The sequence below is a fragment of the Megalobrama amblycephala genome, linkage group LG17 (genome assembly GCF_018812025.1).
Source record: "Megalobrama amblycephala isolate DHTTF-2021 linkage group LG17, ASM1881202v1, whole genome shotgun sequence".
Lineage (NCBI taxonomy): Eukaryota > Metazoa > Chordata > Actinopteri > Cypriniformes > Xenocyprididae > Megalobrama > Megalobrama amblycephala.
Genome location: NC_063060.1, coordinates 11,818,027 through 11,833,052, shown reverse-complemented (window position 1 = coordinate 11,833,052; position 15,026 = coordinate 11,818,027). Strand labels below are relative to the sequence as shown.

General features: G+C 37.1%; 1 protein-coding gene and 1 long non-coding RNA gene across 3 annotated transcripts in view; both read left to right on the top strand.

The window, feature by feature from the left end:
- dip2cb (disco-interacting protein 2 homolog Cb) overlaps positions 1-15,026 on the top strand; it is a 48,272-nt gene that overhangs the window by 27,856 nt on the left and 5,390 nt on the right. The window contains exons 19-33 of one of the 2 annotated variants that reach the window (XM_048164004.1): positions 1,056-1,195; positions 1,373-1,509; positions 3,034-3,242; positions 3,333-3,447; positions 6,752-6,953; positions 7,044-7,144; positions 7,927-8,007; positions 8,108-8,231; positions 12,174-12,295; positions 12,682-12,793; positions 12,880-12,989; positions 13,520-13,650; positions 13,749-13,917; positions 14,500-14,670; positions 14,865-14,894. In XM_048164004.1, coding sequence (XP_048019961.1) covers positions 1,056-1,195; positions 1,373-1,509; positions 3,034-3,242; positions 3,333-3,447; positions 6,752-6,953; positions 7,044-7,144; positions 7,927-8,007; positions 8,108-8,231; positions 12,174-12,295; positions 12,682-12,793; positions 12,880-12,989; positions 13,520-13,650; positions 13,749-13,917; positions 14,500-14,670; positions 14,865-14,894 — 1,954 coding nt within the window. The remainder of the gene's footprint in view (positions 1-1,055; positions 1,196-1,372; positions 1,510-3,033; positions 3,243-3,332; positions 3,448-6,751; positions 6,954-7,043; positions 7,145-7,926; positions 8,008-8,107; positions 8,232-12,173; positions 12,296-12,681; positions 12,794-12,879; positions 12,990-13,519; positions 13,651-13,748; positions 13,918-14,499; positions 14,671-14,864; positions 14,895-15,026) is intronic. The other variant, XM_048164005.1, reaches the window with a different exon arrangement.
- Positions 9,164-11,220, top strand: LOC125251102. The gene is made up of 2 exons (XR_007180919.1): positions 9,164-9,761; positions 11,099-11,220. It is a non-coding gene; the product is annotated as an uncharacterized LOC125251102 (long non-coding RNA).

Genomic DNA, 15,026 nt, shown 5'->3' with positions numbered 1-15,026 from the left:
GCCTGTTGTGTTCAGTATCGTGCGGCAACAACGCATGTGCGCGAGTGTTCAAGAGAGCACCGTGACGCAGGTGTTTTATGTTCATGCGAGAGCTGATATTGTTGCGTGAACACGCTTTGGATAACATTATTTTGTAAATAAATTGGTAAATTATGTTTTTTTTGCATGAACAAAGCACTCTCATCGCTTCATAATATTGAGGTTAAACCACTGGAGTCATATGGAGTACTTTAATGATGTCTTTCCTACATTTCTGGACCCTGAAAGTGGTAGTTGCATACAATCTCTATGGAGGGACAGAAAGCTCTCAGATTTCATTAAAAATATCTTCATTTGTGTTCATAAGATGAACGAAGGTCTTACGGATGTGGAATGACACGGATTTTTTTTTTTTGTTATCTAATCCTTTAAGCAGCACAACAGTTTCCAACTTTGATAATAATAATAAATATTTCTTCATCACAAAATCAGCATATCAGAATGATTTCTGAAAGATCTTGTGACACTGAAGATTTGGAATAATGATGCAAAATTACATTTTAAAATATTTTAAAACAGTTATTTTAAATTGTAATAATATTCCACAATATTTATGTTTCTGTATTTTTAATTAAATAAATGCAGCCTTGGTGAGCATATGAGACTTCTTTCAAAAGAAATGTAAAAGTCTTACCAATTTCAAACTTTTGAACGGCAGTGTATGTTATAGTTGAATCTCATACAAATACCATGGGGTTGCTCATGTGTTACACTCAATGAGATTTTTGTGGGTGCAGATGCAAAAGAATTTGGTGGAAAAACTAAACAATGGTAATACTTTCACAAACATTTAAGACCGTGGGAATAGCGAGTAATATCTTTTGCAGCCACTCAAACTCAGCAATCTCTTTTGTCAGAGGTTGTAGAGCTTTTGTAGCTCCAGAAAGCCAAACCACACAATTCCATATTGTTTATGAAATCTGGAAAATATTGTGTCTATGGTAACATAATATTCTAGCGACACATATGGACATGTTTATTCTTTCATTTGTTTGTATGCATGTGTTTTCTGTCAGGCCTCAGGAGGGCAGCTCTAAGCCAGCAGGCCGAGGGGTCCTGAGTATGACGAATCTGAGTCATGGGGTCATCAGAGTGGACACAGGAGAGAAGCTGTCTGTCCTCACGCTACAGGATGTGGGCACAGCCATGCCAGGAGGTACAGAGATTACGAGAACATGAACGAATGAACATCCCAAAGGATTTTGATTCAATTCCAACATCTACCTCACAAACCAGTCTAGAGCAGTTCAGCGCTGTTTTCCTCATGTGACCGCAGACCTCATCAAACGACTTTATGGTTCTTGTAAAACTGAATTTTCTCCATCTCTCTCAGCAATGGTGTGCGTTGTTAAACCGGAGGGCGTTCCTCAGCTGTGTAAAACCGATGAGATTGGAGAGATCTGTGTGTCGTCTGCTGCCACGGGAACGTCATATTATGGGCTTACAGGAATGAGCAAGAACACATTTGAGGTGTGAAAATACACTATAGACTGCATATCCACTAAATTTCACTGTTAATATATGAAAGTACCACTCATAAGAGGTCACAGTACTTAAAAAAAAAAAAAAAAAAAAAAAAAAAAATATTATTTTATTCAGCAAGGATGCAGAAATTAGCCAGTAATTGAACCATTAATTAGCTGGTTCAAACTGGTCTAGTTAGTTAATTACCTCTACTATCAGCTGGTGTATGGTTTGTTAGGATAGGACAATATTTGGCTGAGATGCAACTATTTGAAAATCTGGAATCTGAGGGTGCAATATATATTTATATATATATACACACTACCGCTCAAAAGTTTGGGATCGGTAAGATTTTTAATGTTTTTAAAAGAAGTTTTGTCTGCTCACCAAGGCTTAATTTATAAATTAAAATATTTAATATATTTAATATTTAATTAAAAATACAGTAAAAACAGTAATATTGTGAAAAATTATTACAATTTAAAATAACTGTTTTCTATTTGAATATATTTTACAAAGTAATTTATTCTTGTGTTGGCAAAGCTGAATTTTCAGCATCATTACTCCAGTCTTCAGTGTCACATGATCCTTCAGAAATCATTCTAATATGATGATTAGTTCCTCAAGAAATATTTGTTATTATTATCAATGTTGAAAACAGTTGTGTACTTTTTTTTTCAGGATTCCTTGATGAATAGAAAGTTCAAAAGAACAGCTTTTATCTAAAATACAAAACTTTTGTAACATTTTACACTACCGTTCAAAAGTTTGGGGTCAGTAAGAATTTTTATTTTTTTATTTTTTTAAAGAAATGAAAGAAATTAATACTTTTATTCAGCAAGGATGCATTAAATCAATCAAAAGTGACAGTAAAGACATTTATAATGTTACAAAAGATTAGATTTCAAATAAACACTGTTCTTTTGAACTTTCTATTCATCAAAGAATCCTGAAAAAAAAATATTGTACACAAATATTTTGTACAATTGTAAACAATAAATGTTTCTTGAGCAGAAAATTGACATATTAGAATGATTTCTGAAGGATCATGTGACACTGAAGACTGGATTAACGATGCTAAAAATTCAGCTTTGCCAACACAAGAATAAATTACATTTTAAAATATTTTCAAATAGATTTTAAATTGTAATAATATTTCACAATATTACTGTTTTTACTGTATTTTTAATTAAGTAAATGCACCCTTGGTGAGCAGACGAAACTTCTTTTAAAAACATTAAAAATCTTACCGATCCCAAATTTTTGAGCGGTAGTATATATATATATATATATATATTGAGAAAATCACCTTTACAGTTCTTTAAAGCAATGCATATCCACTCACAAAAATACATTTTTGATATATTTACAGTAGGAAATTGATAAAATATCTTCATGAAATATGATCATGAAAAATCAATAATTTTGACCCATACAATGTATTGTTGGCTATTGCTACAAATATACCCGTGCGACTTAAGACTCGTTTTGTGGTCCAGGGTCACAAATGTGTGTGTCTCTGTGGTGCAGGTGTGTCCGGTGGCATGTGACGGTGGTTTGGTCAGCGAGTGTGTGTTCGTGAGGTCAGGTCTGCTGGGGTTTGTGGGTCCGGGTGGGATGATCTTCATCTCTGGTACGTTGGAAGGACTGATGCAGGTCGGGGGACGGAAACACAATGCTGATGACATCATCGCAACTGCTCTTGCTGTGGAGCCCATGAAGTTTATCTATAGAGGAAGGTATGTATGAAAATGGAGACCAAAACAATAACCAATCAGTACTACTCTAGAGAGAATCTTGATTACAATGTCTCTGCTCACTGTGTGTAGGACGGTGGTGTTCTCAGTGACTGTATTGTATGATGAGAGGATTGTGCTGGTAGCAGAACAGAGACCAGATTCAACTGAAGAAGAGAGTTACCAGTGGATGAGCCGAGTGTTGCAGGTACACACACACTTAACCAGGATTGAGGATCAAAGTTTGCATTTTTCTGACCTTAGCAACGTAATCACAGCCAAGAAGACCATATTTAATATACAGTTATGTTACAGATATGCTTTATTGTTGTCTGTCTATCTGGACATACTGTAATGGTTCATTGTAAACTGTAATATTCATTAATAATTTCATATTATTTGAGTGGTTGATACAGAGCAGCTGTTGTGATGTGGTTGTAAAATTTCTAGAGCTAAAGTCACAACAGACATAGGCTTTACCTAATTCTAAAGCTTAAACTTAAGATTTAGAATTTTCAGAAGGGCTATTCACACTGCGCTTAACCCTGGGTTATCTTCGTTCTAAACACTGCTTTTAACCCTGGGTAAAGGAAAGTTTTACACTTGTAATTTAGAAGCAGAGTTAGGGTTATTTATTATAATTATTATTATTTATTATATATTATAACTATATATAAATTATCTGGAAATTTTCATTTGAAAGTGAACTAATCCTTTAACTCTAGGGGAGTTGGAAAATGAGCCTATTTTCAAAAAAAGTGGAGTGTTCCTTTAAGTCCTCTTGATGACAAATGAAACCCTGCTCTGGAGCAGGGATAGCACCACTTTTGTGGTGTTAACCCCGCATTGTGGTACTAAACTTGTACAGTGTGAAACGATGCAGTGTTAGAATGTTACAACTAGATGCTTAGCAACAGACAACCAATCGCGTGCCTCATATTCACATACTTTGGACAGTCATGGAAACACCTCACATTGTATATAAACAGTAAATTCAGCATTTGAGAGGAAAAATGTCAAATGCTGAGAGAAAATGCGACCATTTGAGTGTAGAAGAGACCGTTTCATTCTTACCTTTATAGTCCGAAATGTCCATTCTGTATAAACGTGATAGTACAGTCGGCAATGAGCTTTTATATAAACAAATTGCATGCTGCGTTCATCCAATCAATGACACTGACACTGCAAATATGCAAATAAGAATGGTAACCAAGGGTTTAGGAATCTACTGTGTGAAACGTCATCTTACGAATATCCAGGATAAATGTTAACCCCGGATAAATTATGAGCAGCGTGAAATGTGAAGCAAGATAACCCCGGTTTCTGTTTACCCAGGGTTTAAATAATCCAGCTTTGTATCACAGGAATAAATTACATTTAAAATATATTAAATAGAAAACAGTTATTTTTAAATTGTAGTGATATTTCACAATAGTATTATTTTTACTGTACAGGTGCATCTCGATAAATTAGAATGTCGTGGAAAAGTTAATTTATTTCAGTAATTCAACTTAAATTGTGGAACTCGTGTATTAAATAAATTCAATGTACAGAGACTGAAGTACTTTAAGTCTTTGGTTCGTTTAATTGTGATGGATTTTGGCTCACATTTAACAAAAACCCACCAATTCACTATCTCAATAAATTAGAATACTTCATAAGATCAATAAAAAAAGGATATTTTAAACAGAAATGTCAGGCTTCTGAAAAGTATGTTCATTTCTATGCACTCAATACTTGGTTGGGCCTCCTTTTGCATGAATTACTGCATTAATGCGGCGTGGCATGGGGGGCAATCAGCCTGTGGCACTGCTCAGGTGTAATGGAAGCCCAGGTTGCTTTGATAGCAGCCTTCAGGTCATCTGCATTGTTGGGTCTGGTATCTCTCATCTTCCTCTTGACAATACCCTAGAGATTCTGTATGGGGTTCAGGTCAGGCGTGTTTGCTGGCCAATCAAGCACAGTAACACCATGGTCCTTGAACCAGCTTTTGGTACCTTTGGCAGTGTGGGCAGGTGCCAAATCCTGCTGGAAAATGAAATCAGCATCTCCATAAAGCTTGTCAGCAGAAGGAAGCATGAAGTTCTCTAAAATTTCCTGGTAGATGGCTGCGTTGACTGCGGACAAAGAAAACACAGTGGACCAACACCAGCAGATGACATGGCAGCCCAAATCATCACTGACTGTGGAAACTTCACACTGGACTTCAAGCAACATGATTTCTGTGCCTCTCCACTCTTCCTCCAGACTCTGGGACCTTGATTTCCAAATGAAATGCAAAATTTACTTTCATCTGAAAAGAGGACTTTGGATCACTGGGCAACAGTCCATTTCTTAGCCCAGGTAAGACGCTTCTGACGTTGTCTTTGGTTCAGAAGTGGCTTGGTACGTGGAATGTGACAGTTGTAGCCCATTTTCTGAAGACGTCTGTGCGTGGTGGCTCTTGATGCACTGACTCCAGCTTCAGTTCACTCCTTTTGAAGCTCTCCTAAGTTCTTAAATCGGCTTCGCTTGACAATCTTCTCAAGCCTGTGGTCATTCCTTTCACTTGTACACCTTTTCCTACCATACTTTTTCCTTCCAGTCAACTTTCCATGAATATGCTTTGGCACAGCACTCTGCGAACAGCCAGCTCATTCAGCAATGACCCTCTGTGGCTTACCCTCATTGTAGAGGGTCTTGATGATCGTCTTCTGGACAACTGTCAAGTCAGCAGACTTCCCCATGACTGCTGTTGGGATTGCTGACCTAAACCCAGTATTTATAACTTGAGAATGGTAATTTAATAGAACTTGAAATTAAATATTCTAATAATTTGAGATACTGATTTTTTTATTTTGATGAGCAGCAAGCTGTAATCATCAAAATGAAAACAAAAAAAACTTTTTCATGATATTCTAATTGATTGAGATGCACCTGTATTTTTGATAAATAAATGCAGCCTTTGTGAACATAAAATACTTCTTACAAAATATACATATAACAAATCTTACCCAAACATTTGAACACACATTTTGAACAAAACATTTTGTTTTTACCTGCTGGTGGAATGACCAGCCTAACTCGACCTGAGCAGTTTTAGCTGAGTCTTTAGCCATTTTAAAGAAACTGCATCTTTTTCGTAAACATTTGACCCATTAATTCTAACACTTTCTATTCTATTTCTATTCCATATGTTTTTTCTATTAAAAAAATACCTTTCTACATGTACTATGCTAGACTAACTGAGGCTTGTTCCGGCACTTGTATATTGTTGCCCTTTCGTTGGTTTAACTGCTTCTATCGTGCTCCTCATTTGTAAGCCAATTTGGGTAAAAGCATCTACTAAATGATTAAATGTAAATGCAAATTTTTGTTTATAAATATATTTACTTAAAGTGAACCCTCAAATCTAACTTCTGTTTAGTTACTAAAGGCTTTAAAGTCATGCTTCTGGCTTTTTCGATGTATTAACTATATAACTAAGGTTATTAATAATTAAGAGTTCTCTGACCAAACCTCTGTGTGTTTAGGCTATAGATGGGATTCATCAGGTGGGGGTCTACTGTCTGGCATTGGTGCCTGCCAACACCCTCCCGAAAACCCCTTTGGGTGGAATCCACCTGTCTGAGACTAAACAGCTATTCCTGGAGGGGGCGCTACACCCCTGCAGCATCCTCATGTGTCCTCACTCCTGCATCACCAACCTGCCCAAACCCAGACAGAAGCAACCAGGTGCACAACCCTTTGTGTGTGTTATAGAGCATGATGTGTTTGTTACATAGAGAGTGTTGTGTAAATATTGTGTGTGTGTGTTTGTTGCAGAGGTGGGTCCTGCCTCTGTGATGGTGGGGAATCTCGTCGCAGGAAAACGAATGGCTCAGGCCAGCGGACGAGACCTGAGTCACATGGAGGACAATGAGCAGGTAAATTCAGAGTTTGTGTGTCTACAGAGATTAAGATCTCTTGGGGCTGAACAGTTAAACAGAATAAAATCAAAATTGCTATAAGTACGGCTATGATTTAATTAAAAAAATAGATGTGCTGCATGCAAACAGCTCATGATCCAGTATTTTCAGTGTCTCAGAGCGGCTCAGTTTGCAGTAAATGCTGCTCCACATGAGATCATCTCAGCATCTGATACTCAAGGCAAAGTTCTTTTTCATTCTTCTCTTAGGGGTAAAAAAAGTTTGAAATACGTTTGCAGTGATGTACTGTTTGCGAACATCCCAACCCATGCTTCTGGAAGCATTTAGATGAATATGTAAATATGTGCCGCACGCTTTCCTTTCAATAACAAAATAAGCACACAACAAAAATGACGGTGTACAGTTGTACTGTAAAATACAATTATTTTACTTGAATAATATTTTTAAATAGTAAGATTTCTTATTTTGTTTAATATTTTTATTTAATAATGATAGAAATAATAATTTTATAATTAAATATTAATCAAAAAAAATTTGGTGCCATTTAAATTTAAAATCACATTTTAAATCACAATTGTAATTTTTATCAGAAAATCACATTTAGATTTTTCCCATATTGTGCAACTGTAGGATCCCTGTAGTTTTTTGGAGATGGGAAGATAAGAGCCAAAAACTGACTTCAACTGACCTTCTAAAGGAAACCTTGGATAGGGGCTATGAGTATGTGTGAGTGTGTCTTTCACTCGGACTGATTATTCTTCCTCTTATGTGAATTCTAGTTTCTCTTCCTGTCGGAGGTGCTGCAGTGGCGAGCTCAGACAACGCCTGACCACATACTGTACACTCTCATTAACTCACGGGTAACACACACATATTACTATTGCTCAGTTCTGTCAGCAGTGTGTTAAGAAAATGATTTTAAAATCAGGAGCTTTTCTGACTTGTGTGTGTATGTTTCAGGGTGCAGTAGGAAGCTCTCTGACCTGTCTACAGCTTCACAAGAAAGCAGAGAAAATCGCCACTTTGCTGTATGAAAGAGGACAGCTACGAGACGGAGACCATGTAGCGTTAGTGTATCCACCAGGTACACACATACACCCAAAAACACTAGTACTTAATTTACTTAATTTTAATTGATTTAATTCAGGGTTTCTGTGGGTCTTAAAAGTCTTAAAGGGTTAGTTCACCCAAAAATGAAAATTATGTCATTAATGACTCACCCTCATGTCGTTCCAAACCCGTAAGACCTCCTTTCATCTTCGGAACACAGTTTAAGATATTTTAGATTTAGTCCGAGAGCTTTCTGTCCATCCATTGAAAATGTATGTACGGTAGACTGTCCATGTCCATAAAGGTAATAAAAACATCATCAAAGTAGTCCATGTGACATCAGTGGGTTAGTTAGAAGTTTTTGAAGCATCTAAAATACATTTTGGTCCAAAAATAACAAAAACTACGACTTTATTCAGCATTGTATTCTCTTCCGGGTCTGTTGTTCATCCGGGTTCACGACTCGGGTTCAGTGAACCGCAGCGCACTGCTGATGTAAAACGCTGCTGACGTGTTATCTGGTGCGGCAGAGTTTCGTTTACAGTCTGAGGGAGACGCACGCTGTATTCAAGCTATTTTTTAAAATGGTGCGTAAGTGTGCATGTCGCGGATGTCCTAATCGCCAAAAACAACGACGTAAAAGTGCATTACCAACGCCGACAGATGAAAGGATTCAATGGAATCAATTCAGTGGAATCAATTCAATGGAATCAATTCAATGGAATCAATTCAATGGAAAGGATTCCGGAAGAGAATACAATGCTGAATAAAGTCGCATTTTGTATTATTTTTGGACCAAAATCTATATAAGATGCTTCAAAAACTTCTAACTAACCCACTGATGTCAAATGGACTACTTTGATGATGTTTTTATTACCTTTATGGACATGTACAGTATACTGCACATACATTTTCAATGGAGGGACAGAAAGCTCTCGGACTAAATATAAAATATCTTAAACTGTGTTCCGACGATGAACAGAGGTCTTACGGGTTTGGAATGACATGAGGGTGAGTCATTAATGACATAATTTTCATTTTTGGGTAAACTAACCCTTTAATTTTCCTTTACACAAATTGAGGCCATAAAAAGGTCTTAAACCAGAGCAGAAAGTCTTAAATTCATAAAGTCGTGGTATTAAATGTTGCATGCATTGCAAAAAAATGAATATCTTTCTCAGTACTTTTGTCCTGTTTTCCAATCTAAACATTTTTAAATCAAGATACATTTACTTGAGATGAAAATTTAAAAAGTCTTGAAAATTTGAACAAAATTAAGTGAGTTTCTGCTTAAACCAAGAACTAACATCTGTCAATAAGTTATCATAAATTCCCTTTGAATTAAGTTGATTTTTCTGAGCCCGTTGGCAGATATTTGTTCTCGATAAAACTACCATGAGCTCATCTTCATTAAATGCATCTTGATCTAAGAATCCTTAGACATTTGCACTGGAAAACAAGACAAAATACTGAGGAAGAACATTTTTTTACAGTGTTTTTTTTTCAGCCAAATTAAGCTTTAAATAAAAGATCACGTTTTTTGTTTTCTGAGCACCATTTAAAGGTGGGGTAAGTAGTTTTTAAGAAGCACTGTTTGGAATTTAGGGCTCCTTCCAAAGCCACGCCCCCAAAACGCATGAACGTGCGACTCCGACCACTGAGCTGGAAGACGCATTATTTACCTGAGACGAGCGGAGAGGAAGGAGCACAGTGCATGTAGTGACATCATGTCAGAATCAATGTAATAAAAATAACTTTATAATTATGAAGATAAACAAACAAGATGTATTTTAGTACTCACTATCAAGCTAGCATAATGATATTGGTAAAGTTTAAAATATATATTTTTGATTTGCTAACGAGCTAGTTATCTATAAGGCAAAGCTAAAAACAGGTTGCATGATACACGTTTTTCCATTACCATCATTTACACTGGATGAAGATGAATTTCGTGTAAGATTCATAACATATACGTTGTTCTACAGATCAACAGAGTAACATACACCCAAATATCAACTCACAACTGCATTGCAGACACAAAATAATAACACACACATACAACAAAGTGTGTACGACACACACAGATACAAGATAAAGACATCAGTAAACATAGGTAGAGAATATAAAAACAAAACAAAGGCGAAAAAAACGTGCAGGTAAACTTACAGGTGAACATGGTAAAATAGTTAGACAGAGGGTAAAATTATGCACAATTCAACACTATAGCTATCATTATTTATCGTCTCTACTACGGCTCGCTAAGTAATGTTATGTTAGCTATATTACGCAGCTACGTGTGCTAATGACACATGCTTCATGAAAAAATAAACAAAAAAAATATGTATGATCAAAATACAAAAAGAAAGATTTACCTGTCCAGCAGAAATAAAGCCATCAAGGAGTCACTTTTCAGCCCCTTGAGTTCCCTCAGTTCTCGCCATCGCTGGAGAGCCACGCCGATATTAACTCGCGTTTTATTTCTTTGTTTATCCAAAGACTTTTTGTTCATTGCCTTTTCTTGTACTGTTACTGTCTTCCTTTTTTGCCTGGTTTGCCTTCACTAACTGCATAGGCCGGTACTGTGAATTTAGCTTGCTGTTTCTCCTAGGATCCATGCCTCTTGGATTCCCCAAATCAAACGTGCGCGCGCAAGTGGGCAGGTCATGTGTGGCAAAAGGGTGGTTGCCATGGTTGTGAGAGAGTGACAGCCGCCTAAGCCAATCCTATGTTTCGTCCCGGATGGAAATAATGAGCTGTGTTTAATACAGATTAAACGGTCTAGAGTCACTCGATTTTTTATACTCTTTTTATCAGAGTTCTTACATTTTAATTATGCATGTATATATATAGAAAGTTTAAACAAATTTGGAACAAAATTTCTTACCTACCCTGCCTTTAAAGGTGGGGTAAGTAGTTTTTAAGAAGCACTGTTTGGAATTTAGTCGGGCCGACACCAGCAACAAACGTGTAACCAATCAACAATAGGGGGCGTCTGACGGTCGAGGAAAGGGAACGAGCAAGAGGGAGATTTGAAGAAAAACAGAAAGAGATACAATACAAAAGAGCTCAAAATAATATCACTGGAATGAAGGTTTATGACTGGGCAAGCGCTTTAGGACGCATTAATATTAGAAAAGCTCTCCAGTGCTGGAGAGAGCTAAACGGCAAGGCCTGAAAACAGATGTGGAGGCTGCTTTGATTCTGCTTCACATGTAACACTGGGTTTGAGTGTCATTGATTGTCTGGAGCTGCTGTGCTGTTGGCTACTAACAACAAACTCTTGTTTGTATATACTCTTGTGTACTGTACATTCATTTTTTTTGTGCTTTTTTTTTTCATTTTTCATTCATCATCTGCACTTTATTTTTTGTAAAGCATTTTGTTGAGCGTCAGTGAGAGTTGTTCCAGGTAAACCACTGCACACTGACGACCACTATAGAATGCGGTGTTTAGCATCATTGTTAGTGCACTCACCTCGCCTGCCAGCAGCGATCGTGGTTCGAGACCGACTCGGAGCAGGGTGTTAGGATTGGAGAGTGTTTTTTTTTATTGGCGGAGCAATGAAGAGAGGGGTGGGTTTGTTTGGGTTGATTTCAAATATCAACAATGTCCAACAGCATTTTTGAAAAATGGTTTACCCCACTTTTAATAAACTTCCCACCAGCAATATACATTTTTCATTTTTGTACTGAACTGTTTTTCTGTGGTTCTAATTGTAGCATTTCATAAAAATCAATTCAACTACAGCAGACAGTCCTGTTCTTTAATTCACATTCTAGAGCCACCCACTCCCAATTAAATCTGTAGAGACATCACATCACATTTGCTTTATGAAACATTTGATTAAATTAAAATTAAATTAAAATATCACTTACCGTTAAATGTGTCAAGTAAGAACGATTAAATTTTTCTCTGAATTCTGCCTTTTTGGTACAAATGTTATTCTATTTCACTAAGATTTTTTTCTTTTTTTCAGGTCTAGATCTGATCGCTGCATTTTACGGCTGTCTGTATGCAGGCTGCATTCCCATAACTGTACGACCGCCTCACCCTCAGAATATCTCCACTACACTACCTACAGTTAAAATGATCCTAGAGGTGAGGACACCTACAGTTACATAAATTATTAGAGATATCGGTAACACTTTACAATAAGGTTCATTTGTTAACATGAACTAATAATGAACTACACTTATACAGCATTTATTAATCTTTGTTGAAGTTAATTTCAACATTTACTAATACATAATTAAAATATTGTTAACATTACATTAACACTGTGAACTAACATTAACAAACAATGAACAACTGTATTGCTCATGATTAGTTCATGTTAGTTAATAATACATTAACTAATGTTTAACTAGTGAACCTTATTGTAAAGTGTTACCGAGATATCTTAAATTATTTTTGAAATCAATGAAATTATTGCAAATGCAATGCATTACAGAATGAAATAAAAATAAAAATGTTGGTGTGTGCAGGTGAGTCGTTCAGTGTGTGTTATGACCACCCAAACCATCTCTAAACTTCTGAGGTCCAGAGATGCGTCAGTGGCTGTGGACTTTAAGTCATGGCCTCCTATCCTGGAAACAGGTAAGTTTATGAGAAACATGAGATGTTTGTTCAGAGGTTACACCTGTCAGGTGTTCATCAGAAGTATGTGTGTGTTTATTTATTAGACGACTTACCAAAGAGGCGTTGTCCCCTGCTGTTTAAGCCATGTGACCCAGACTCGTTGGCGTATCTGGACTTCAGTGTGTCCACTACAGGCATGCTCGCTGGAGTAAAGGTTTGACTCTTCATACCTGTTACTAATGTATTTTAAGGCCAATTCACACCGCACCGACAGATGGCAACAGACAGTTCGCCGGGTTTTGTCGGATCACTGCTTTATCCCTGTCGGAATCTACTGGTGTCTGCCGGAGCTTGCTTTTGCTGATTGAACATGCTGAATCGGATTTAGAAGTGACTTGCTGTAATCGGTTGACTCTCGCCATTGGTCTGTGTCTGTCGGTGTAGTGTGAATTGGCTTTGTGTACTGACTATAGATGTGATGGAGCTCTGTACCCTAGTGAAAAAAATACTAAAATGTATTTGAAATACATTTATTTTGTGCTAAGTAGTATACTACAAATACATTTACATATTTAAATGCTACATGAAAATACCCTGCAATTTTGGTATACTAAACTGGTATACTTTTAAATTGGAACAACTAATTTTGTACTTAATGCACTTTAATTGTACTGACGTCCAACCAAAGATATACTTAGGTATGTATTAAAACAATAATCTCTGTTTTTCTCTCTTTCTCTAAAGATGTCTCACAATGCAACCAGCGCTCTGTGTCGCTCTGTTAAACTGCAGTGCGAGTTGTATCCCTCTCGTGAGGTGGCCGTATGTCTCGACCCGTACTGCAGCCTTGGCTTCGTCTTGTGGTGTCTTTGCAGGTACACACCACCTGTACACTCACCTGAGATGAAACATCAGCAAACACGGGTGTTAAGCAACTTTTTATTTTATTTGTGTGCTTGTTGTCTGTGTTTAGCGTGTTTGCAGGGCAGCAGTCTGTTCTGATCTCTCCGATGGATCTGGAGGTGAACCCTGCTTTGTGGCTACAGTCCGTCAGTCAGTTTAAAGTCCGAGACACATTCTGCTCGTACTCTGTGATGGAGCTCTGCACGAGATCTCTCAGCTCTCTCACCGACTCTCTAAAGGTGTGCACACACACATACACTCACACACACAGCATTTCAATCTGCTTCTCATCAGGGTTATTATAGTTAAAGGTTGACAGCTGGTTCCGTGCGCCATACATCATTATGCCAATTCTATATCTTTGCATATGCGCAGTACTTTCCAGTTTCAGTTTTCAATACGATCAACTGTTTACATGTCTTGTTGAACCTTAGAAAAGGTTAATACCATGGCTGAAATTGAAATTGTAATCGGATTTGGCCAATTCATTCCAATTTAAGTGTGTTACTAGTCCAATTACAATCGTATTATTAGGGTCATGTACTTATTATTGATGTAGAAGTACATAGTAGTTAAGGCAGGTGGGACCAAAATATTAGTTTTTTTTTTTTTTAGACACTATCGTTTAGCTTCAGAAGACATTGATTCATCCACTGTGGTCGTATGGTTTACCGTCACAATCGCTGTGTGTGGTTTTTCAAGCGTCAGTCAAGCAGCAGCCATTCACTTGCATTATATGGACTCACAGAGATGGTTTATTTTCCTAAAAATCTTCATTTGTGTTTTTCTGAGGACTGCATTTGTGTCAATCTCTCTCTCAGGCCCGTGGGATGGATCTGACCCGTGTGCGTTCATGTGTGGTTGTGGCAGAAGAGAGGCCTCGTGTTGCTCTGACACAGTCCTTCTGTAAACTCTTTAAGGATGTGGGGCTGCACCCGCGTGCCGTCAGCACTGCTTTCGGCTGCAGGGTCAATCTCGCAATCTGCCTACAGGTCAGTATAGGCATGAATATCTGATTTCATAGTCTAATTGCATCCCCAGTGTTCAGTTTTTTTTCTTTTTACTAGTCATGTAACTCATTCAACCTTCTATTTAAGTTTTTTTAAATTTAGTTTTCTTTTTCAGTTTTTTAAGTTACTTTTTAACATATTTATACATCACATCTTCCTCTCCTCTCCTCATGTAGCCTCATAGGTTGGGGAAGCTTGCTGAGCAGGTACGACTAAACTTCAACTGATCCTCATCATTTCATAACTCTGACTGTTCTTCAGTTACTAGATGTGGGAGTAAATATACTAATTATCGTCCTGTGTGCATGAATACTCATTTTTACTAGCTGACTAATTGG